Source organism: Oncorhynchus tshawytscha, linkage group LG01 (genome assembly GCF_018296145.1).
Source record: "Oncorhynchus tshawytscha isolate Ot180627B linkage group LG01, Otsh_v2.0, whole genome shotgun sequence".
In the NCBI taxonomy this organism is placed as follows: domain Eukaryota; kingdom Metazoa; phylum Chordata; class Actinopteri; order Salmoniformes; family Salmonidae; genus Oncorhynchus; species Oncorhynchus tshawytscha.
Window position 1 is genome coordinate 68,109,730 of NC_056429.1, and position 26,809 is coordinate 68,136,538.

At 42.9% G+C, this 26,809-nt stretch overlaps 1 protein-coding gene across 1 annotated transcript in view; it reads right to left on the bottom strand.

The window, feature by feature from the left end:
• LOC112255371 (attractin-like protein 1) overlaps positions 1-26,809 on the bottom strand; it is a 327,241-nt gene that overhangs the window by 122,755 nt on the left and 177,677 nt on the right. The window contains exons 26-27 of the mRNA XM_024428366.2: positions 21,696-21,757; positions 7,723-7,801 (exon numbers count right to left, since the gene is read on the bottom strand). Of these exons, the coding sequence (XP_024284134.1) occupies positions 7,723-7,801; positions 21,696-21,757 (141 nt within the window). The remainder of the gene's footprint in view (positions 1-7,722; positions 7,802-21,695; positions 21,758-26,809) is intronic.

A 26,809-nucleotide genomic window follows, 5' to 3' on the forward strand; every position in this document is an offset into this window, starting at 1 on the left:
GAATAACTTTCTCATCAGAATAATTCTCTCTCAACACAATAGGTGGCTGCTCCCCTACTACCGGAGAATATAATAACTTCAATAACTAGACTATCAAACATCTAAATTATTAAATGTGATTACTGGAAGCTGTAATTGCTTTCAAATTTGGCTAATTTGAGAATAGCAGGGACAAGTTAAGAAAAAAATAGCCTTAAAACCTCAAATTTAATCACATTTCTGTTCATTATGGAATGTTTTTGCAGCTCATACAGCTGAATATCTCTAAACTTTAATGCAATAATGACAGCAAAGAAATGACACAATATGTTAATTACGTTATGCAAAGTCTAATTTAAAATAATAAATATAATGGGGAATTGTGGTAATTATCATACAGACACCAAAAGGTCAGAAGTGCCCAGCCTTAACAAGTCTCACCTAATATGATAACACACACCAACACACACACATACAAATGATGGTTTAATTTATGCCCACAAAATTAATGTTGCTCTTTTGAGGACGACAGCGGCTAAACTAAATTACAGGAATAAATCAGCATTTAATCAGAGAATTGGGCAACATCTGTCTGTGGTTTGGAATAGCAGTTACATTGGACTGGGGACTAGAGGGGATAGATGGTAATTTCAGAGGGGAGCTGGTGAGAGACATATGCGCCACTTCCATACTCTACAATCTGACTAAACCCAATACATATTTTAGCTGTGTGAATATTTTTGGGTAAACATGAGTCAACGCTAATGTAAAAAGCTAATTTACGGCAGTAAGCTGCTTAACATGGCCATCAGACAACCAAATTATTACCACAGTAATGCATAAAATTGACAATTAAATAAGAAAGCCATTATCTATTAATTTGTTTGTTTATTTGTTTATTTATTGATTGCGAGATGAAGAGCAAGCTTAATGAGGTTAGTTGTCAAAATAGGGCTTTTCCCCAGTCTACAGAGGGGCAGCCCTATTAGGGGAATCAAAGAGGTCTGTACAAGCTGTCTTGTGCATCATCATTACAATTTCAAAGTAGTTTTGATTGTTTGATCTCATATCCCAAAATTATTGTTGGAAATGTAATTAGCATGAGCCCAGCTGTATTTTCCTCTCTGCTGGTTGTGATCCATAATTAACTCTGAAGAGATCCCATTTTCACCTTCGCTAGAACAATCCCTCCAGAGTTTCACCCATAGGATATGTGCCAACAGATGATAAGCACTACTGTGAAAAGTGCTACAATATAACTGTCAGTACATTGAAATTAAGTCAAATAACGAGACATTTGCCTTTACCGTATTACCAAAGACAGTACAGTAAGGCAAAAACTGCTTCTCCAATGGAAATCCCTGATCGCGCTTGTAGGCGATGTCATGGCGACGTTGGGTATCTACGCTCATACACAGAAACACGTCACTGGGTCTAACGGTAGTCTCGCCCCAAACTGCGCATATGCAGGCCGCCAAATCAAAAGCATTCCTTCGATATAAAGTTGTTTTTGACAAAAATGTGTATGTGTCATGTTGTTACTTTCACGAGGTTGAATTAATAAGATGTTCAACTACTTAAGACATTGTCTCGAATTTAGGTTGTACCTTTAGATTTAGAGAAAATTAACAGCTAAGGAAGAATCCATTATAAGATCTGGATACATTGTGGGGTTGTCACGATACCAACATTTTACTAACGATACAATACCAGGCCAAGTATCACAATACCAAGAAGTATCGCAATTACACGGGGACAAAATTCAGAGTGGCCTAGCGTCCTGTTTGCCCTGTCCCCCTGACGCCTGTTCCCGTTTTCTAAACACTATGCGCATGTGCTACACAAAAAACCTGTCACTGATATTCACACTTCTACTCAATACAACACATATAGAATTTAACTTCACACTGTATAATAGAATACTGCCTATAATGGCGAATTGCTCATATTTGCAAAGGCTTACCTTTGATTTGATTGGAGAAATGGGAGGAAGTAATATACATGCATAATGATCTGCATGTCATTGTGTCAGTAAGGGGAAAACACTGCATGAAACCTTCCTCACTCTTCAGTAAACAGACCCACCTAGACTGTCCCACCCTCTCACACACACTCTCTCTCTCTGTCACCCTCTCACACATAAACACACCACTCTCTCTCCCACAAACATACTGATACCAACTTTAGAAACGTAAGGCACTGAGAAATAGATTGTTTATATATTTTAGGCTTACATTAGGCCTATATGAATCCTACCTTTCAAGCACATCTCATGAGTATTTTTCCTTTCTTCCTGTTCCAATCAAATTTGACTGGACCTACTGTCCAAGTTAGAAAGTTGTTAGCTCAGTAATGTGACAGATTGTTGTTGTTGTTGTTATCTAACCAATAATTAGCAACCTGGAATTAGTTGAAAACGGCCCACGACATGGTTTGCTCCAACGTATCAAATGCACAAATGTAACAAAGAAAACTCACCAGGGACTGCATCCCCAGTCATAGTCACAGCTAAATTATACTTAAAAAAACTGTCAGGAAAAGATGTGCAGGGAGAGCGGACGGAGAGAAGCAGGTGAGTGATGGCTGGAATGGGATGTGACTGCTGGCTGGCTGATTACAGTTACCACATGTGGTATGATATGAGCCTGAAAGTGAAGTGGACATTATTGGACCGGCACATACAAAAGTGACTGTTGCTTAAAAAAAATGCAACTGTAATTTATAAACAAAACAGAATTCATTAACAGTTTATAACAGGCGCCAGCGGGTTCTTTAGATTGGTAGGGCCGAAAAATGTAGTAGTATCATATGAAATGGTACTACGGTATTCTAAAATGTTGGTATCATAAGTATCATGACGTTTTGGAACTGTGATATTGCTGTGGAACCTGTATACCATGCAACATTCATACACTGATATAGATAAAACTGCATACAAGCTTTATTCACGCTAATGATTTACTGAAGCCCAAAGCACATGCGGTTTACATGGAGCAAAGGAGTCTTCTAATCACGTCAGAGGACTGTGATGCAGCATCGATTCCCCCAGGGGCCTGAGTATAATTTATAATATTCCTTTTTTTTGTGTCACTTATATAACTGCTTAAAACAACAACAACCCCTAGACTTCTTGTTTACAACACATTATAAATTATATTAACAAGGCAATCTTAAAGAGAAATGAGAACTTGTTCAGAAACGACCGTTGGAGCCCGAAAAATAATAATGGCTATTATATATTAGCCCCATTTGGTCCAATTGACCAAGTCCCCGAGCACCTACTGGAACATCAACAATTTATCTCATCACTCCTGCATTAATAACATTAAAACAGGAAGATCATAAAAAGACAGCATCCAGCTCCATTGATTTGCATTGTTAATTTCCCGCTTGATGGTGCAGGGTGAGTAATGAAGGAAGTAGGTAGGAAGACTCCTGCGTAGTTAATCACAAAGTTATGAGCTGCCAGCACTGAAGTCAGACAATTGCTTTCCACTGTTTCTGACAATGTGCGCGCACGTGTGTGTTTACCTCAGTCTAGTAATGGATCCTCTGTCCTTTCCCTCACTTCTCTCCAACATCTACCCTCGCACACAGCTAAAACCCTACCAAAAGTGTGAGTGAGTGAGTGAGTGAGAGACATATACACACAAACATGCTAACACTCTATTCCTCAACTGACAACAGGCATGCAGTTGCTAGAACAGTTCTGACACTATCTTTTTGACATCCATCTTATTCATTTATTTGTATTTAACTACATACAGTTGAAGTCGGAAAGTTAACATACACTTAGGTTGGAGTCATGAAAACTCGTTTTTCAACCACTCCACAAATTTTTTGTAAACAAACTATAGTTTTGGCAAGTCGGTTAGGACATCTACTTTGTTCATGATACAATACATTTTTCCAACAATTGTTTACAGACAGATAATTTCACTTATAATTCACTGTATCACAATTCCAGTGGGTCAGAAGTTGACATACACTAAGTTGACTGTACATTTAAACAACTTTGAAAATTCCAGAAAATGATGTCATGGCTTTAGAAGCTTCTGATTGACATAGAGGCTAATTGGAGGTGTACCTGTGGATGTATTTCAAGGCCTACCTTCAAACTCAGTGCCTCTTTGCTTGACATCATGGGAAATCAAAAGAAATCAGTGAAATACCTCAGAAAAAGATTGTAGACCTCCACAAGTCTGGTTCATCCTTGGGAGCAATTCCAAATGCCTGAGCGTACCACGTTCATTTGTACAAACATTAATACGCAAGTATAAACACCATAGGACCACGCAGTCATTATACCGCTCAGGAAGGAGATGCGTTCCGTCTCCTAGAATGGAACGTACTTTGGTGCGAAACGTGCAAATCAATCCCAGAACAACAGCAAAGGACCTTGTGAAGATACTGGAGGAAACAGGTACAAAAGTATCTATATCCACAGTAAAACGAGTCCTATATTGACATAATTTGAAAGGCCGCTCAGCAAGGAAGAAGCCACTGCTCCAAAACCGCCATAAAAAAGCCAGACTACGGTTTGCAACTGCAAATGGGGACAAAGATCGTACTTTTTGGAGAAATGTCCACTGGTCTGATGAAACAAATATAGAACTGTTTAGCCATAATGACCATCGCTATGTTTGGAGGAAAAAAGGAGAGGCTTGCAAGCCGAAGAACACCATCCCAACCGTGAAGCACGGGGGTGGATGCATCATGTTGTGGGGGTGCTCTGCTGCAGGAGGGACTGGTGCACTTCACAAAAATAGATGGCATCATGCGGGAGAAAAATTACATGGATATATTGAAGCAATATCTCAAGACATCAGTCAGGAAGTTAAAGCTTGGTCGCAAATGGGTCTTCCAAATGGAAAATGACCCCAAGCATACTTCCAAAGTTGTGGCAAAATGGCTTAAGGACAACAAAGTCAAGCTACTGGAGTGGCCATCACAAAGCCCTGACCTCAAACCCATAGAACATTTGTGGGCTGAACTGAAAAAACGTGTGCCATTAAGGAGGCATACAAACCTGACTCAGTTACACCAGCTCTGTCAGGAGGAATGGGCCAAAATTCACCCAACTTATTGTGGGAAGCTTGTGGAAGGCTAACCAAAACGTTTTACCCAAGTTAAACAATTTAAAGGCAATGCTTCTGACCCACTGGGAGTGTGAATAAATAAATAAAAGCTGAAATAAATATTTATCTCTACAATTATTCTGACATTTCACATTCTTAAAATACAGTGGTCATCCTAACTGACCTAAGACAGGGAATTTTTACTAGGATTAAATGTCAGGAATTGTGAAAAGCTGAATTTAAATGTATTTGGCTAAGGTGTATGTAAACTTCCGACTTCAACTGTAACTCTCTGTTCTAACCGTGGTCATAAAATAGGGCTACAGCCCCCTGTAATATATGGGATGTAGTAAAATAACTAATGCAGCTGGATATGTGTGATATCAGTGCCCCTGGTCTTTACCCCATGGGTGACATGCTGCATTCAAGCTGAGTGTTAGTGTCCACAAAGAGAGTGAGGCACAGTGAATGCAGCATTGCAGCTCTTCTGTGACATGGGACTCTTCCTCATTAATAATGTAGACGTGTCCACAAGCAAGTGTGCTCTCACTGGGAAACAAGGCTAAACAAATACAGGGCTAGCCAGGTAAGAGGAGACTTTACACTACACTGCAGATGTCACCACCATTCATTCTTAATGGAATAAAACTTTGCGTTTTGGGTTTAAGTCTGCCGCATAAGCACAAACAGGTGTGTAGTACAGATATTCTCTGTGGCAATCCAAACCCCACACACACATTTCTGCAACAGTAGATACAGTACAGCAGAAACGTCCTGTAGGTATAATTGAAATGTTGCAGAGAACTTTAAAAAGACTTGGCTAAATAAAATAAAAAGACTTGGCAAAAAAAAAAAAGACTTGGCTAAATCAAAAAAAAAGACTTGGCTAAATCAAAATCAATAAGACTTGGCTAAATCCCACTATCAGAAAAATCACTTAATCATCTGAAACACAAGATATGAAAGTAAAATGGACTAATAAGATGTGCACATTTTGATAAAAGGACAGAGCTAAAAACAGGTGGGAATTTCCCCTCTGTGATATTAAAACCATGACACATCTCAAAGCACAGCATTTGATGAAGAGAAAACCACCAACTGTGGCAGCCTTGGCAGAGGAGGGACAAAACCACCAGTGTTTTAACTATTGGAGTCCTCTTGTCAAATCTCAATGGATTTCACAGAAACCGAGCATGTTACATCTCAATTAAATCCACACTGATGTTTTTATTGATTTTAAAAGCCCAATCATGACTTATTTAAGTTGCACATTGGTACGCGTGTATTTATGTCACCATTTTACGGCCTGTAAAGAAAACAGAAGAGTAGAAAAAGAGACAAATGAAACCGATGTGGCATCTGTTGCAGCTTTAAGTGATATATCACTCCATTCCACTTCGTTAAGCGTCACTCCGTCAGAGTTAATTGGATCATGAGGAGCAGTAATTAAGGGGAATGGCCTTGTTTATCGCTGCGCTCCGCTCGTTAAGGAGTGAGTCGTGTTTGCAGAGCGGGCGACATTAACACAACCTTCAGAACAGCCAGGGGGGTCGGGAGTTGCCTTTGCACTGGAGGGGGGGGGGTGAAGCCTTGCCTGCAGGGGAAGCTACTAGTGAACAGCACACAGTGGGTGTGGTACAGAATGTGATGGGGGGACAACTACCATTATGAAAACATTAGAGTCTACCCTCCTTTGTTGACATGTAGAGTCACAGACAAGGTCAGTCAATGTCTTTGAGGATCTGGTCTGTTCAATTGTCCATGAAAAGGTGAAGAAATCATTTTGCAACACCTTCCTAATATTGAGTTTTGCTCTTTTGCTCTCAGAACAAAGAAAATGTGTTTGGGCATAGACTCTACAAGGTGTCGAAAGCATTCCCACAGAGATGCTGGCCAATGTTGAATCCAACGCTTCCAACAGTTGTGTCAAGTTGGCTGGATGTCCTTTGGATGGTGGACCATTCTTGATACACACGGGAAACTGTTGAGTGTGAAACACCCAGCAGCGTTGCAGTTCTTGGCAACCTTAAACCGGTGTGCCTGGCACCTACTGCCATACCCTCTTCAAAGCCACTTCAATCTTGTGTTCACCCTCTGAATGACACACACACACACAATCCATTTCTTAATTTTCTCAAGGCTTAAAAATCCTTCTTTAACCTGACATCAATAAGGGATCATAGCTTTCACCTGGATTTAGCTGGTCAGTCTATGTCATGGAAAGAGCAGGTTTTGTATACTCAGTGTACATATAGACTACCAGAAGCTCTTACCAATGCATAGGAAATCATGTGTTTATGTTTAAACCCACAGAGACAGGGACAAACACAAAAACATACACATATTTGTAGACACAAACACAAACCCAGAGTCTGAGTTAGTGAGAATAGAGCACCCTCTCATTTGTGCTAGTAAGTTGGTTTGAATCTGGTGTTGTACTGTGTGATCCGCTCATGGGTCGAGTTCCAGGCAGACTATATTCCAGTCGCCCGCCAGATCCATCTACCTCCTAAGATATAGTAATCTGATACCCGTCTGCGCAGTAAATGATGTGGCATGTGACCATTGGTAGATGTGCGCAGGGCAACTGCAATGTAATCTACCTGGAACGCCACCATGGTTACCAAAAATTAGGACAGCTGAGGAGATTGACCTATGACCTTACCTCTCTCCTCCTGGATGCCCAGCACGTCTGTTTGACCTTCCACACCACCGCTGCCACCAGCAACAGGGACAGGAAACAGCTGCAGGAGAAAACAGCACAATCAATCAACCAGTCAATCAATAAATTGTCGGCAGGTAGCCTAGCTGTTAAGAGCGTTGGGCCAGTAACCGAAAGGTCGCTGGTTTGAATCCCCAAGCAGACTAGGTAAAAAAATCTGTCGATGTGCTCTTGAGCACTTAACCATAATTACTCATGTATGTCGCATTGGATAAGAGTGTCCACTAAATGACTAAAATGTAAATGTGAATTTAATTAGATCATCACCCATTATCCATTCTAGTATTTACATGAAATATAATATCATTTCACAACAGTACCATGAGGTGGTAAGGACAAAAGTAGCTGTACAATCAATATAATATCATTTCACAACAGTACCATGAGGTGGTAAGGTGGTAAGGACAAAAGTAGCTGTACAATCAAAACTATTCTTTAAATATATAATAATGCATAGAACTGGCATGACGTCACAAGGGGGTAGTGACTATTTTAATGGTCTGGCAGTCACATGATCAATCTGTTAACGCTTTATTATAACATTCAGTAATAACCATTTATAAGGCATTCATAAATAGTTTGCTCGCCATTTATTTACTAGTATACTAAATGCTATATAGATAGTTATTCACACAACTTTTGAATAATTTATGAATTATTCATACGATTAGGTGTTCTTTTAAACAATTTTACAAATGACATTTTGCAGTACCTGATCTAAAGTGAGCACTACTAATACTTTAGCAATGTTTTGAATGACCAGCGTAGTCATCTCCTCGAAAGGTTTGTCAATGTACAGTTGTGGCCAAAAGTTTTGAGAATGACACAAATATTCATTTTCACAAGGTTTGCTGCGTCAGTGTCTAGATATGTTTTGTCAGATGTTACAATGGAATACTGAAGTATAATTACAAGCATTTCATAAGTGTCAAAGGCTTTTATTGACAATTACATGAAGTTGATGCAAAGAGTCAATATTTGCAGTGTTGACCCTTCTTTTTCAAGACCTCTGCAATCCGCCCTGGCATGCTGTCAATTAACTTCTGGGCTACATCCTGACTGATGGCAGCCTATTCTTGCAAAATCAGTGCTTGGAGTTTGTCAGAATTTGTGGGTTTTTGTTTGTCCACCCGCCTCTTGAGGATTGACCACAAGTGCTCAATGGGATTAAGGTCTGGGGAGTTTCCTGACCATGGACCCAAAATATGGATGTTTTGTTCCCCGAGCCACTTAGTTATCACTTTTGCCTTATGGCAAGGTGCTCCCTCATGCTGGAAAAGGCATTGTTCGTCACCAAACTGTTCCTGGATGGTTGGGAGAAGTTGCTCTCGGAGGATGTGTTGGTACCATTCTTTATTCATGGCTGTGTTCTTCTAAATTGTGAGTGAGCCCACTCCTTTGGCTGAGATGCAACCCCACACATGAATGCTCTCAGGATGCTTTACTGTTGGCATGACACAGGACTGCTGGTAGCGCTCACCTTATCTTCTCCGGAGAAGCTTTTTTCCGGATGCCAAAACAATCGTAAATGGGATTCATCAGAGAAAATGACTTTACCCCAGTCCTCAGCAGTCCAATCCCTGTACCTTTTGCAGAATATCAGTCTGTCCTTGATGTTTTTCCTGGAGAGAAGTGGCTCCTTTGCTGCCGTTCTTGACACCAGGCCATCCTCCAAAAGTCTTTGCTTCACTGTGTGTGAAGATGCACTCACACCTGCCTGCTGCCATTCCTGACCAAGCTCTGTACTGGTGGTGCCGCGATCCCGCAGCTGAATCAACTTTAGGAGACAGTCCTGGCGCTTGCTGGACTTTCTTGGGCACCCTGAAGCCTTCTTCACAACAATTGAACCGCTCTCCTTGAAGTTCTTGATGATCCGATAAATGGTTGATTTAGGTGCAATCTTACTGGCAGTAATATCCTTGCCTGTGAAGCCCTTTTTGTGCAAAGCAATGATGACGGCACATGTTTCCTTGCAGGTAACCATGGCTGACAGAGGAAGAACAATGATTCCAAGCAACACCCTCCATTTGAAGCTTCCAGTCTGTTATTCAAACTCAATCAGCATGACAGAGTGATCTCCAGCCTTGTCCTGGTCAACACTCACACCTGTGTTAATGAGAGAATCACTGACATGATGTCAGCTGGTCCTTTTGTGGCAGGGCTGAAATGCAGTGCGGTGGAAATGTTTTTTGGGGATTCAGTTCATTTGCATGGCAAAGAGGGACTTTGCAATTAATTGCAATACATCTGATCACAATTGCTATCTTCACAACGCCCCCCCGTGTACAGCTAGAAAATAGCTTTATAACATTCTGTAAATTGCCATCATACAAACTGAGGCAGCAGACTTTGTGAAAATGAATGTGTGTGTCATTCTCAAATCCTTTGGCCACGACTGTACTTTGCGGAAGATTTGGTTGCCTTGACAGTTGTCATTTCTCCATGTGCCTGCATAGATTGCTGCATGTCTATTATTGCTGCATGTCTATTTACCTTAGAGAAAACTACAAAAATGGCCACCAAAGGGCTAGCAGCACCGAAAACTATGAAATGGACTTACTAGCACCGAATACTATGAAATAAGACTGCGGAGGTAAACCAAGTGAAATATGGGGAAATAGCATGAGATCAATTGGACCCATGGAGTGGGTCAAGGAGAGTGGCCATCTTACACAGAGCAATGTCACATAGAATGATCCCAATGCCAATGCCATCTGGACATTAGATCACACAAAGCCTGTCTTTCAACCAGAGCTTTTACAAGTCCTGGAGGCCAAAGAACCAAACCACCAAGGCAGGAAGTAGTGTAGAAGTCCAAGACAATCGCTATCTTCATAATGCCCTCCGTGTACAGCTAGAAAATAGCTTAGAAGCAATGACCACATCGTAAAGGGATAAAGAGTTGTAATTAGCGTGACATTTCCAAGCCAAGCCTGCTGAAAGGCTGTGGAAATGCTCTTTCTCATGTGTTCTTCGAAAACCACTAGTTCAGTACATAAACTATCAGACTGAGGAATTTGCCTAATTAGCGATGCGAACCATATACTGACAGTATGGTACATACTTACAGTTGTCACCATAGCTGCATGTGTGTGCAGGTTTGACAGGTTTGATTAAATATGACCGTACAGTACGTCAAGCTATGACCAATTTCTTCACCAATGTCTAAAAATGTAGGGAAAATAAATAAATAATCCTAAAAGTCTCACACAACCCTTGTCATGCCCTGGTCTTAGTATTTTGTGTTTATATATTTATTTGGTCAGGCCAGGGTGTGACATGGGGTTATTTTGTGTTGTGTTGTGTTGTGGTATTGGGGGTTTTAGTAGGTATTGGGATTGTGGCTGAGTAGGGGTGTCTAGCATAGTCTATGGCTGCCTGAGGTTCTCAATCAGAGTCAGGTGATTCTCGTTGTCTCTGATTGGGAACCATATTTAGGTAGCCTGGGTTTCACTGTGTGTTTGTGGGTGATTGTTCCTGTCTTAGTGTTTTGTATTTCACCAGATAGGCTGTTTCGGTTTTCATTATTTCATTTCGTTAGTTTTGTAGTTTCTGCATGTATAGGTTTTCCTTCATTAAAATATATCATGAATCATCACCACGCTGCATTTTGGTCCGATCCTTGTTCTACCTCTTCGTCAGAGGAGGAGATAGAAGAGAGCCGTTACAGAATCACCCACCACACCCGGACCAAGTGGCGTGGTAACAGCAGCAGCACGAGCAGCAGCAGCTGCAGTGGGAGAGGTTGCACCACCTGGAGAAATGGACATGGGAGGACGAACTGGACGGTAAAGGACCCTGGGCTCAGCCTGGAGAATATCGCCGCCCCAAGGAAGAACTGGAGGCAGCGAAAGCGGAGAGGCCATGGTATGAGGAGGCAGCACGGCGACGCGGATGGAAGCCTGAGAGTCGGCCCAAAAAATTTATTGGGGGGCTCACAGGGAGTATGGCTATGCCAGGTAGGAGACCTGCGCAAACTCCCTGTGCTTACCGGGGGGCTAGAGAGACCGGGCAGGCACCGTGTTATGCTATGGAGCGCACTGTGTTTCCAGTGCGGGTGCATAGCCCGGTGCGGTTCAAACCAGCTCTTCGTATTGGCCGGGCTAGAGTGGGCATCGAGCCAGGTAAGGTTGGGCAGGCTTGGTGCTCAAGAGCTCCAGTGCACCTGCACGGTCCGGTCTATCCAGAGCCACCTCTACACACCAGTCCTCCGGTGGCAGCTCCCCGCACCAGGCTTCCTGTGCGTGTTCTCTATCCAGTTCCACCAGTGCCAGCACCACGCATCAGGCCTACAGTGCGCCTCGCCTCTCCAGCGCTGTCGGAGTCTCCCGCCTGTTCAGCGCTGTCGGAGCCTTTCTCCTCTCCTGCGCTGCCGTAGTCTCCCGCCTGTTTAGCGCAGCCAGAGCCTTCCTTCTCTCCAGCACTGCCGGAGTCTCCTGCCTGTTCAGCGCAGCCTGAGCTGCCAGTCTGCATGGAGCAGCCAGAGCTGCCAGTCTGCATGGAGCAGCCAGAGCTGCCAGTCTGCATGGAGCAGCCAGAGCTGCCAGTCTGCATGTAGCAGCCAGAGCTGTCAATCTGCATGGAGCAGCCAGAGCTGTCAGTCTGCATGGAGCAGCCAGAGATGCCAGGTTGCATGGAGCAGCCAGAGCTGCCAGTCTGCATACAGCTGCCAGTCTGCATAGAGCAGCCAGAGCTGCCAGTCTGCATGGAGCTGCCAGTCTGCATGGAGCTGCCAGTCTGCATAGAGCAGCCAGAGCTGTCAGTCTGCATAGAGCAGCCAGATCTGCCAGTCTGCATGGAGCAGCCAGAGCTGCCAGTCTGTATGGAGCAGCCAGAGCTGCCAGTCTGCATGGAGCAGCCAGAGCAGCTAGATCCGCCAGTCAGCCAGACTCTTCAGATCTGCCAGTCAACCAGACTCTTCCAGATCTGCCAGTCAACCAGACTCTTCCAGATCTGCCAGTCAACCAGACTCTTCCAGATCTGCCAGTCAACCAGACTCTTCCAGATCCGCCAGCCAGCCAGGATCTGCCAGAACTCCTGCCTGAGCCAGCCAGTGCTGAGCTCTGCCAGTGCTGGGCTTCCCCTCAGTGCTGGGCTTCCCCTCAGTGCTGGGCTTCCCCTCAGTGCTGGGCTTCCCCTCAGTGCTGGGCTTCCCCTCAGTGCCGAGCTTCCCCTCAGTCCCGAGCTTCCCCTCAGTCCTGAGCTACCCCTCAGTCCCGAGCTGCCCCTCAGTCACGAGCTGCCCCTCAGTCACGAGCTGCCCCTCAGTCCAGTGGGGTCCTTGGTGAGGGTTATTAGGCCTAGGTCGGTGGCGAGGGTCGCCAATCAAAGGACGCGTTACAGGGGGACTAAGACTTGGTTGGAGTGGGGTCCACGTCCCGAGCCGGAGCCGCCACCGTGGACAGACGCCGACCCGGACCCTCCCCTATGGGTTTTAGTGTGCGGCCGGGAGTCCGCACCTTTGGGGGGGGTTCTGTCACGCCCTGGTCTTAGTATTTTGTGTTTATATATTTATTTGGTCAGGCCAGGGTGTGACATGGGGTTATTTTGTGTTGTGTTGTGGTATTGGGGGTTTTAGTAGGTATTGGGATTGTGGCTGAGTAGGGGTGTCTAGCATAGTCTATGGCTGCCTGAGGTTCTCAATCAGAGTCAGGTGATTCTCGTTGTCTCTGATTGGAAACCATATTTAGGTAGCCTGGGTTTCACTGTGTGTTTGTGGGTGATTGTTCCTGTCTTAGTGTTTTGTATTTCACCAGATAGGCTGTATAGGTTTTCATTATTTCATTTCGTTAGTTTTGTAGTTTCTGCATGTATAGGTTTTCCTTCATTAAAATATATCATGAATCATCACCACGCTGCATTTTGGTCCGATCCTTGTTCTACCTCTTCGTCAGAGGAGGAGATAGAAGAGAGCCGTTACAACCCTATGATGGCTGTAGCTCCAGGAGTATAACTGGGACTGTTTGGAACAGACACTTCCTCCCCTCCAACACCCCTCGTTGGCTTGGCCATATTTCAAAGCCCAATCAGTAACAGTCCATCATTCCACATCAAATCTATTAACTCTGCCTGCAATTAATCCCAAACAGGGCGGCTTACTGCACTAATGGGGAGAGGAGAAGACTAACTGTCACTATTAAAGAGGTATTAGGGGGGTTTATTGGGGTTTCTTACACATATAGCTTTAGCCAAGTCATCCGCAACCAATGAGATTCAAACTAATGAGTTCCATGTGCAGTTCTGGGGTGGATGGGAGGGCTGAGTGGGACGGATACAGTGTATGTTTCATTGTGTGTGTGTGTTTGCGTTTGTGTGTTAATTTTGATCTTGTGTGTGTGGGGGGGTTTGGTTTTGCTATCCTGACCAGGTGGAGACATTTCTCTGGTCCCCACATAAAAAAGGCTATTTTAGGTGTAGGTTTACAGTTAGGTTCAGAATTAGGGTTAGGTAAGAATTAGGAGTTGGGGTTAAGGTTAGGGTTAGGGTAAGAATTAGGAGTTGGGATTAAGGTAAGAGTTAGGTTAACGGTTAGGGTTAGGGGTTAGGGAAAATAGGATTTTGCATGAGAATCAATTGTTTGGTCCACACAAAGATTTTTGAAAGAATGTACAATATTTGCACAATCGGGTGTGTAAAGCATTTGGAGACTTACCCAGGAAGACACAGCTATAATCGCTGTCAATGGTGATTCTAACATGTATTGACTCAGGGGTGTGAATACTTATGTATATTCGATATTTCTGAATTTCGTTTTCAATAACTTTGCAAACATTCCTAAAAACATGTTTTCACTTTGTCATTATGGGGTATTTTGTGTAGATGGGTGAGCAAAAAAAAGTCAAGTGGTATCGATACTTTCTGAAGGTACTGTGTGTATGTGTGTGTGTGTTTGTGTGTGTGTGTGTGTGTGTGTGTGTGTGTGTGTGTGTGCACGTGGGGCACTGAGGGGCTGAGTGTTAGTTGTTCAGTATTGTGGATCACATGAACATGGGGAAGGGGTTTATAACATGTCCAATCATCCGAACCATTGGAGAACATATCACAAACACCCAGCAGCAAGCTACAAGATCGATACCCAATCCTCCACACACAATCCACAAATGACCAAAAGAAAGACAATTCCATCTGTACACCATAGAGTACCAAGCTGTTAAGCAATGATATTCCCCCAGGCACACAGAATGGCAAAAGGCTGATTTCTAAGGGAGCCCAAATAGTGGATAACACAATCCCAATTTGTTTACCTTTCTATCAGTTACAAAGAATAGCACACAAAGCAGTGTTGTTTGTCAAACTGCCTGGAGTATCCCTTGGGTCGCAGCGGCACAGAATGTTGATAGCCATTTTGAAATAATTGGGACAGCTGATAGAGGCTTATTAGCCACTTAGCTTTGTATATTGTCTCTGTGCTGAACTTGAGCAAGAGAAGAAGGAGAGATGATTTCTAATCAACTTAGAGAGAGGAAACGAGTAATTGGACCAAACTGAACTGCAATGTCACCAATTAGCATTGGGGCTGAAAAGGAGAAGCAGCATAAACACTCCTTCATTGCAACAGTTTTGCTTGCTCATTTAGGGAACCGCTCTGGAAAGTGTGAACGAGAGAGAGAAAGAGAGAGAGAAAAAACTATTTAAACACTCTTCAAAGAAAAGCTGGTCAAATGAGCTTTTAGAAGTTAATCAGAGTCTGTTAGAATACTACTTCATGTCGAGAGTTTAGTTTGAGGATGAAATTAGGCGAGAATCTTCCAACCTTTTTTCCCTCTCTCGTTTCTGTCTCATGTATACAAGTGTACATATGTTAAAGATATGCATGATGTAACTTAGGAGATAGGAGATCATGTGGCATTGTCACACACACACACACACACACACACACACACACACACACACACACACACACACACGGAGTCAGACAGATAGGATGACAGGTGAACTGTACAGTAAAGATAATTGCAGAAATATAAGTAGCTTGGATGAACACTAAAATAGAGGAACAGACACCCAGAGTGTCACTCCAACATATGAAGACTGAAAAACAGAAGAAATATGCTAAAAGAGAGGCATGTAGAGGGACAAAACATGTCCAAATGATCAAATTACTGTACTGTTGTTACAGTACCTGAAACAAGATAATGACGGTGAAACCTATGACTGCATACTGCCCTAACTCAGGATTGGAGAAAGAGCATGAGCTATGAAAAGCACTGATTTCTAAGGGAAAAGATATCCTCCACTCTGTCTCTCGTTCCCCCCCTCGTCTCTCTCTCAACCCCTCTCTCCCTACCTGGTTCCCGCTCTCTCTCTTTTCCCCTCTCTCTCTTTCTCTCTCTGTGGTGCCAGCTCCATCATGTCAGTGTGCTGTGCCCTCAGCCTGCAGGGCCAGACTCACACACAGGGCACCGCAGCTCTGCCGCCCTGCCACTTCATCTCTTATACACACCAATGGAGCACGGCCAACACACACACACACGCACACACACACACACACACACACACACACACACACACACACACACACACACACACACAAAGCATGCAGACACACACATTCACACACAAACATGCAATGGACAAAGCATACACTCACACACACAGTCACACATACAAAGACCACAAACTCGTACCCTCTGTGACATGCACATGCATAGCTTACATTTACACAGAAACATCTACAACCATGTTAACATAGCCGCACGTGAACTCCTTTTTCCCCTTGACTAAAGCCTTTAATCAACTGAGGTCACATAGGGCAGCACATACTGCTTCTGCTAAAGCCTTTGAGCTGTGAGATGCAATTGGATGCATCTCACAGGACCCATGATGCACAGGGCTCTGTGGAGGTTTTATTTATTGTAATATAATTATAACTGCACTTGATCACTGAAGTAAACTTAACAAGGCAGGATAAGAGCAAACAGAACAGAGAGTGACATATAGAAAGAGCAGCTGTTACATCTGGGAAAAAAGTGGATAAAGTGCATGCTTCAGGTGCTTACTAAAGAAGACAGTGGGTGAGAAGGAAGTATGTGCCACTATGAACAAGACACAGTGGAATAAGCTCTTGGAGCAAATGACTGAACCTTTTGACTGCCCAATGCAGTCAAAAACATGATTTTCCTGTGTTTTATATATACAGTTGATGTCGGAAGTTTACATACACATAGGTTGGAGTCATTAAAACTCATTTTTCATACCACTCCACAAATTTCTTGTTAACAAACTATAGCTTTGGCAAGTCGGTTAGGACATCTACTTTGTGCAACAATTGTTTACAGACGGATAATTTCACTTATAATTCACTGTATCACAATTCCAGTGGGTCAGAAGTTGACATACACTAAGTTGACTGTGCCTTTAAACAGCTTGGACAATTCCAGAAAATGATGTCATGGCTTTAGAAGCTTCTGATAGTCTAATTGACATATTTTCAGTCAATTGGAGGTGTACCTGTGGATGTATTTCAAGGCCTACCTTCAAACTCAGTGCCTCTTTGCTTGACATCATGGGAAAATCAAAAGAAAACAGCCAAGACCTCAGCATTTTTTTTGTAGACCTCCACAAGTCTGGTTCATCCTTGGGAGCAATTTCCAAATGCCTGAAGGTACCACGTTCATCTGTACAAACAATAGTACGCAAGTATGAACACCATAGGACCACACAGCCATCATACCGCTCAGGAAGGAGACGCGTTCTGTCTCCTGGAGATGAACGTACATTGGTGCGAAAAGTGCAAATCAATCCCAGAACAACAGCAAAGGACCTTGTGAAGACAGGTATAAAAGTATCTATAACCACAGTAAAATGAGTCCTATATCGATATAACCTGAAAGGCTGCTCAGCAAGGAAGAAGCCACTGCTCCAATACCGCCATAAAAAAGCAAGACTATGGTTTGCAACTGCACGTGGAAAAAGATCGTAATTTTTGGAGAAATGTCCTCTGGTCTGATGGGAAAAAAAATAGAACTGTTTGGACATAATGACCATCCTTATGTTTGGAGGAAAAAGGAGGAGGCTTGCAAGCCGAAGAACACCATCCCAACCGTGAAGCACAGAGATGGCAGCATCATGTTGTGGGGGTGCTTTGCTGCAGGAGGGACTGGTGCACTTCACAAAATAGATGTCATCATGAGGGAGGAAAATTATGTGGATATATTGAAGCAACATCTCAAGACATCAGTCAGGAATTTAAAGCTTGGTCGCAAATGGGTCTTCCAAATGAACAACGACCCCAAGCATACTTCCAAAGTTGTGGCAAAATGGCTTAAGGACAAAAAAGTCAAGGTATTGGAGTGGCCATCACAAAGCCCTGACATCAATCCCATAGAAAATGTGTGGGCTGAACTGAAAAAGTGTGTGCGAGCAAGGAGTCCTACATCCTGACTCAGTTAAACCAGCTCTGTCAGGAGGAATGGGCCAAAATTCACCCAACTTATTGTGGGAAGCTTGTGGAAGGCTACCCAAACCGTTTGAGCCAAGTTAAACAATATAAAGGCAATGCTACCAAATACTAATTGAGTGCATGTAAACTTCTGACCCACTGGGAATGTGATGAAACAAATAAAAGATGAAAGAAATAATTCTCCATACTATTATTCTGACATTTCACAATCTTAAAATAAAGTGGTAATCCTAACTGACCTAAAACAGGTCATTTTTACTAGGATTAAATGTCAGGAATTGTGAAAAACTGAGTTGAAATGTATTTGGCTAAGGTGTACAGTCGGGCAAAAAAGTATTTAGTCAGCCACCAATTGTGCAAGTTCTCCCACTTAAAAAGATGAGAGAGGCCTGTAATTTTCATCATAGGTACACTTCAACTATGACAGACAAAATGAGAAAAAAGAAATCCAGAAAATCAGAATGTAGGATTTTTAATGAATTTATTTGCAAATTATGGTGGAAAATAAGTATTTAGACACCTACAAACAAGCAAGATTTCTGGCTCTCACAGACCTGTAACTTCTTCTTTAAGAGGCTCCTCTGTCCTCCACTCTTTACCTGTTTTAATGGGACCTGTTTGAACTTGTTATCAGTATAAAAGACACCTGTCCACAACCTCAAACAGTCACACTCCAAACTCCACTATGGCCAAGACCAAAGAGCTGTCAAAGGACACCAGAAACAAAATTGTAGACCTGCACCAGGCTGGGAAGACTGAATCTGCAATAGGTAAGCAGCTTGGTTTGAAGAAATCAACTGTGGGAGCAATTATTAGGAAATGAAAGACATAGAAGACCACTGATAATCTCCCTCGATCTGGGGCTCCACGCAAGATCTCACCCCGTGGGGTCAAAATGATCACAAGAACGGTGAGCAAAAATCCCAGAACCACACGGGGGGACCTAGTGAATTACCTGCAGAGAGCTGGGACCAAAGTAACAAAGCCTACCATCAGTAACACACTACGCCGCCAGGGACTCAAATCCTGCAGTGCCAGATGTGTTCCCCTGCCTAAGCCAGTACATGTCCAGGCCCGTCTGAAGTTTGCTAGAGAGCATTTGGATGATCCAGAAGAAGATTGGGAGAATGTCATATGGTCAGATGAAACCAAAATATAACTTTTTGGTAAAAACTCAACTCGTCGTGTTTGGAGGACAAAGACTGCTGAGTTGCATCCAAAGAACACCATACCTACTGTGAAGCATAGGGGTGGAAACATCATGCTTTGGGGCTGTTTTTCTGCAAAGGGACCAGGACGACTGATCCGTGTAAAGGAAAGAATGAACGGGGCCATGTATCGTGAGATTTTGAGTGAAAACCTCCTTCCATCAGCAAGGGCATTGAAGATGAAACGTGGCTGGGTCTTTCAGCATGACAATGATCCCAAACATACTGCCCGGGCAACGAAGGAGTGGCTTCGTAAGAAGCATTTCAAGGTCCTGGAGTGGCCTAGCCAGTCTCCAGATCTCAACCCCATAGAAAATCTTTGGAGGGAGTTGAAAGTCCGTGTTGCCCAGCAACAGTCCCAAAACATCACTGCTCTTGAGGAGATCTGCATGGAGGAATGGGCCAAAATACCAGCAACAGTGTGTGAAAACCTTGTGAAGACTTACAGAAAACATTTGACCTCTGTCATTGCCAACAAAGGGTATATAACAAAGTATTGAGATAAACTTTTGTTATTGACCAAATATTTATTTTCCACCATAATTTGCAAATAAATTCATTAAAAATCCTACAATGTGATTTTCTGGATTTTTTTTCTAATTTTGTCTGTCATAGTTGAAGTGTACCTATGATGGAAATTACAGGCCTCTCTCATCTTTTAAAGTGGGAGAACTTGCACAATTGGTGGCTGACTATGTAAACTATGTATGTAAACGTCCGACTTCAACTGTATTTCCACACTATGAGGTTGGAATAATACTGAAATTGTGAAAATTAAGATTATGCCCGTTTGGTGTAAGAACTATTTGAAAAGGCCGGCTGAAATGGCTAACAAAGCACAATGCACAGTGTTTAATTTGGAAATCAGGAGCTGCCGAGAGCGCGAGACGAGGGTGGGGGTGGGTGGTTGACCTGGGGCACTCTGAGGTACCGGAAGGGAGGAGAAAAAAAATCACCTTTATAATAAAGCACTGCATGCATGTCAATGCATTTGTGTCGTGGCATAGAGAAGTAGAGTAGAGGCATTTACACACAGCCTTTTATAAATGCATTTCATGCCATTCTAAATAATTTTATATGACTGGAGACTTAGGCAGAATCTTTTGTAATACCACACAAATGATCTAAATTACTTTGACTAACAGAAAATCTGAGATCAATAAAAACGACCTTGAATTCATCAATAATTGTGTGGAGACATACTGTAGGCTACAATATGAGGAGGAAATGATGTCCTAAACATGCTTTTCAGTTTCACTGACTCACCCAGTTCACTCGCCAGAGATGGCCAATACATTCGTGCCAAAAGCCTATATCTCACTATTGTTTTACTTTGTAAAACAATATTTGGAAGTTGATCAAATATTTTGTTAGCCTGCGGCAGACAGATTAGTGTCTTCTACTTTTAGCAGGCACCATTTGGTTTCCAACCTGTTTTCCCGCGATTGTACTTGAAATATTAGAAAAGCCTGTTTTGTCTGCATGCTGTGCACTGACAGACTTGCTGCGCGTTCCCGACTGTAGGCTATGACTTGTTACTGGGCTACACACAATCCACAGCTTGGCAATTTTCGAAAATAAGTTGTTGATCCTCTGTGGCAAAATTATGCAACGCTGGAGAGATGTGAGTTGAAGGCTCAAGTCCATCAGAGTAGAGAGAAAGATCATAGAAAGTGAATCTAATTCTAGTTCTGTGAGAGATACAGGTGTGCTACTCACACAACCATGGCCATGCATTGGTCTCAAACATAGGTTACAATGTTACGCAAACCATAAGCCCAGGCCAACCCAACCCAAATCAAATCTTTTTTAATGTATTTTTTAAATGGGTTGATCAGCTTAATATTGAGGAAAGAATGTTGCTTCCATCAATGTAATTGTCTGCATCATTTCCAATCCCCCATATATTTTGGGGGTAAATATATATATATATATATATATATATATATATATATATATATATATATATATATATATATATATATATATATATATATCCATATATCCATATACATACACGCATGCATACATATACACATACCTATATAGACATACATATTTTGTTTTTGAATATACAGTCTAAGACAGAGAGTTGCCGGATCCTGTTCCGGCAAGATCTCTCTCAAATTAAGCACTGACAACGCATGTGATCGGCTCATTCAGTGAAACTGGTTGACTGGCAGAAGATGGCCTGGAGACAGCAGACATAATTAGGTCTGTTGTCTTTTTTTACTAAGCAGAAAGGGATTAACCATGGGAAATTGCATATTTGTTTGCCTTATTAGTTCCATCTAAATGGTACGTACCTGAAAAAGGTGACAAAAAACTGCACCAGGTCCATGATGCTGTTGTGCTGGGAGAAGGCGATCTATAGAAGAAAGGACAGAGAAAAGAAGGATGTGAGAAGGATGTGAGAAGGATGTGAGAGACATTGAATACATTACATACAGTGGACAGATTGATAATACTGTAATAAAACATATGTTGCTGACAAGAAACCAAAGTAGACAGAGTTCCCACTAGAATAATTCAATATAGTAGTTTATGCTACTGATTGGCGAGTGTAAATAAATGCATTACTGTATATGGTTATACAACATGTAACAAGGACTCATGTGAAACCGCTGTTTTGTAGATTAATATTTGCTTTACCGCAGGCTAGTGGTTGCTATGATCCTTTAAATAAGTTACATAAGGCGACTAGTTTTTCTTTGCGATGCAAACTGCCTTAGCTGCAGAATCACATGTTCTCTCCCATTCCATGATTAGTATGAGAGGTGCATGACTAAATCTACCTCCCAGATTTGTAGATCAATTGAATATGGCAAATATACAGTAAATCTAAAGCTCTGGGAGAGACTAAACTATTCAATGGTATGTTCAACTATTGTGATTTTCTCATTTGTTAGCTCATGCAAGGGGATATTGAATGGCGTGTTGATATGTTTTCAGGTATAATTTCAAATAAAATGTTATTTGTCAAATGCAGCGAATACAACTGGGGTAGACTTTACCGTCAAATTCTTGCTCATGAGCCATTTCTAAAAATAGTAACACAAGAGGAATAAAATACACAAAAAATGTAGCTATATACAGGGAGTACCAGAACCAGATCAATGTGCAGAGGTACGAGGCAGATATTGATACACACTTATCCAAGATGGAGTAGCAGTCAGACGTCTTTTGTCCTCGTCTTGTCGTGTCCCGTGTATATATATTTTTATATATTTTTCTTCACAGATCTTTTTAAAATAGTTTTTCTAAAACTCAACTTCAATACACTCTCCTGCAACCCACCTCACCCAATGTGGTGCGGATCTGTTTTTTTCTAAAGTATTATTCACCTCGAATCCGGAATCCCCCAACAGAAGCTAGCCAGCTCACTAGCCCCCAACAGAAGCTAGCCAGCTCACTAGCTACTAGCTAGTAGTCAGCTAACCACTGCTAGCGGTCATCAGCTAACCTTTAGCTAGGAAGGATCTCGCCAGTTTGTACAACGCGAATCAAACCAGAGCATTCCGGACCATATCCCTGGATTCCTACCGTAAGCTCTGGACATTTTCACCTGGATCTTTGCAGCTAGCTAGCTGCTATCCGAGTACTGGCTAATGTCGGTCCCGGTGCAAGCACCAATTAGTCTGGAGCTAGCCCATGCTAGGCCCTTTCTCCCGGCTTGCTAAAGAGGCCCATCAGCAACTCTTGGGCTACAATACCCGGACCCCTTCTACTACCAGTACGGGGCACGGAACCCCACCGATCCTTCACAACTGGACTACGAAGTAATCTGGTCGAGGGGGTACTCAACTGGCCTCTACATCGCAACCACCCCTAATTGCCTATCCACAAGCATCGGCCCACTAGCTGCCTAAAGCATATTGGATTGTTAGCTATCTAGATCCATCTGCCAATTTCTTGGGCCACTATACCTATTTTCCCAATTGGACTTGGACCCCTCTGCTACTCGGAACCCTACTAATCCATCACGACTGGTCTATCGACGTCACCACACGCGGAGGCCAAACGGACTTTACTCCGTCAAGACTTCCCTCTAAGGCCATTCTGCTAGCTTGCTAGCCCCGGTCTGCTAACCTGCTAGCCCCGGCCTGCTAGCTGTCTGAATCGCCGTGTCTCCAGCCACCCAGCTACTCACTGAACCCTATGATCACTCGGCTACGCATGCCTCTCCCTAACATCAATATGCCTTGTCCATTACTGTCCTGGTTAGTGATTACTGTCTTATTTCACTGTAGAGCCTCTAGCTCTGCTCAATATGCCTTAACCTACCATTTAGTTCCACCTCCCACATATGCGGTTTAAATGTCTCCAGAGACAATATCTCTCTCATCATTACTCAATGCCTAGGTTTACCTCCAATGTACTCACATCCTACCATGCCTATGTCTGTACATTATGCCTTGAATCTATTCTCTCACGCCCAGAAACCTGCTCATTTTACTCTCTGCTCTGAACGCACTAAACGACCAGTCCTGATAGCCTTTAGCCGTACCCTCATCCTACTCTTCCTCTGTTCCTCTGGTGATGTAGAGGTTAATCCAGGTCCTGCAGTGCCTAGCTCCACTCCTACTCCCCAGGTGCTCTCATTTGTTGACTTCTGTAACTGTAAAAGCCTTTCATGCATGTTAACATTAGAAGCCTCCTCCCTAAGTTTGTTTTATTCACTGCTTTAGCACACTCTGCCAACCCGGATGTCCTAGCCGTGTCTGAATCCTGGCTTAGGAAGTCCACCAAAAACCCAGAAATGTCCATGCCTAACTATAATATTTTCTGACAAGATAGAATTGCCAAAGGGGACGGTGTTGCCATCTACTGCAGAGATAGCCTGCAGAGTTCTGTCTTACTATCCAGGTCTGTACCCAAGCGATCACTGCCTCATTGCCTGCATCCGTAATGGGTCTGCGGTCAAACAACCACCCCATCACTGTCAAACGATCCCTGAAACACTTCAGTGAGCAGGCCTTTCTACTCGACCTGGCCCGGGTATCCTGGAAGGATAGATATTGACCTCATCCCGACAGTAGAGGATGCCTGGTTATTCTTTAACAGTGCCTTCCTCACCATCTTAAATAAGCATGCCCCATTCAACAATTTTAGAACCAGGAACATATATAGCCCTTGTTTCTCTCCAGACCTGACTGCCCTTGACCAGCACAAAAACATCCTATGGCGTTCTGCATTAGAATCGAACAGCCCCCGTAATATGCAACTTTTCAGGGACGTTAGGAACAAATATACACAGGCAGTTAAGAAAGCTAAGGCTAGCTTTTTCAAGCAGAAATTTGCATCCTGTAGCACAAACTCAAAAAAGTTCTGGGACACTGTAAAGTCCATGGAGAATAAGAGCACCTCCTCCCAGCTGCCCACTGCACTGAGGCTAGGAAACACTTACCACCGATAAATCCACAATAATTGAGAATTTCAAAAAGCATTTTTCTACGGCTGGCCATGCTTTCCACCTGGCTACCCCTACCCCGGTCAACAGCCCTGTTCTCCCCATAGTAACTCGCCCAAACCTCCCCCACTTCTCCTTAACCCAAATCCAGATAGCTGACCTCTCCCCTATTTGACTTAGATTTGTGTGTATGCATTGATGTGTAGGCTGTGTGCCTTTTTTTTTTAAATGTACGTAGTTCTGTCCTCGAGCTGTTCTTGTCTATTGATGTTCTGTATTATGTCATTCTGTATTATGTTTCATGTTTTGTGTGGACCACAGGAAGAGTAGCTGCTGCTTTTGCAACAGCTAATGGGGATCCTAATTAAATACCAAATACCCAGAATTGTCAAGTTGTAACAGGAAAGGACCTTCCACAAACTTTCGCCACACAATTGGAAGAGCAGAATCGTCTTGAATGTCATTGTATGCTGTAGCGTTAAGATTTCCCTTCATTGAAACTAAGGGACATAGCCTGAACCATGAAAAACAGCCCCAGACCATTATTCCTCTTCCTTACAGTTGGCACTATGCATTCGGGCAGGTATCGTTCTCCTGGCATCCTCAAACTCAGATTCATCCATCAGAGTGTCACATGGTGAAGCGTGATTCATCACTACAGAGAAACACGCTTCGGCACTTCCATTCTGTGAGCTTGTCTGGCCTACCACTTCGCAGGTGAGTCGTTGTTGCTCCTAGACGTTTCCACTTCACAATAACAGCCTTTACAGTTGACAGAGCAAGGCAGAAATTTGATGAAGCATCCTATGATGGTGCCAGATTGAAAGTCACTGCAGTAAGGTCATTCTACTGCCAATGTTTGTCTATGGTGATTGCATGGCTGTGTGCTCAATTTTAAACACCTGTCAGCAATGAGTGTGGCGAAATGGCCAAATCCACAAAATTAAAGGGGTGTCCACATACTTTTTTATATATAAGTGTAGTTTGGGTACCATTTATTGAGTATTTAGCAGTCTGGCTATTTAGCAGGCTTATGACTTGGGGTTAGTAGCTGTCTCGGAGCCTGTTGGTCCAAGAGCCAGACAGTACCAGAGTCTTTGGCAATCGGGCCTTCCTCTGACACCGCCTGATATAGAGGTCCTGGATGGTAGGGAGCTCGGCTCCAGAGATGTACTGGACTGTCCGCACCACCCTCTGTAGCCCTTTGCAGTCAAGGGTGGTATATTTGCCATATCAAGCAGCGATATTTTCTATTTATTTAACCTTTATTTAACTAGGCAAGTCAGTTAAGAACAAATTCTTACTTACAATGACAGCCTAAGCAACAATAGGTTAACTGCCTTGTTCAGGGGCAGAACAAAATATTTTTACCTTGTCAGCTCAGGGATTTGACCTAGCAACCTTTCGGTTCCTGGCCCAACGCTCTAACAACTAGGCTACCTGCCGCTCCCAGTGATGCAGCATAAAATTCCACAATGTGTAGTTTTATATTGTTTATCATTGGCCTGTTTAACCAAGTCCAGTACTGTACATACAATGGCAGTAAACACACAAAATAAACTACAAGGATAAGCATGTGTAACATACACCAAGTCCCCTCTGCTCCCTCACCACACACAAACTAAGTTCTGCCTGTCACAAACTATCACATTTGTCCCATTGATCAACTCTGTTTTCCCCTCCTCCCCATGACAATACCTGTAGAATGTTGGGCCACGCGGAGCCTGCTGTTAATCCAAAGCCACTGCCTTCAGCTACAAGTTGTCAAAAGGGCTTATTTCTACGCTGAAGTCATTCACAGAAATGTGATAAGTTTGCAGGCATAATTTATTTAACATATTTTCACTAAGCCAAGAGCAGAAGTAGACCTAACAGAAGGGCTACGAGTATGGTCGTTTTTTAATGTCCTCACATTGAACAGAGGGAAATATGTGCTGTTCCATATGTTTCTGGTAGATCATTCTAGTTCTTATACATAAAAGGTGAGTCAAGACATAAACACATGGCTTT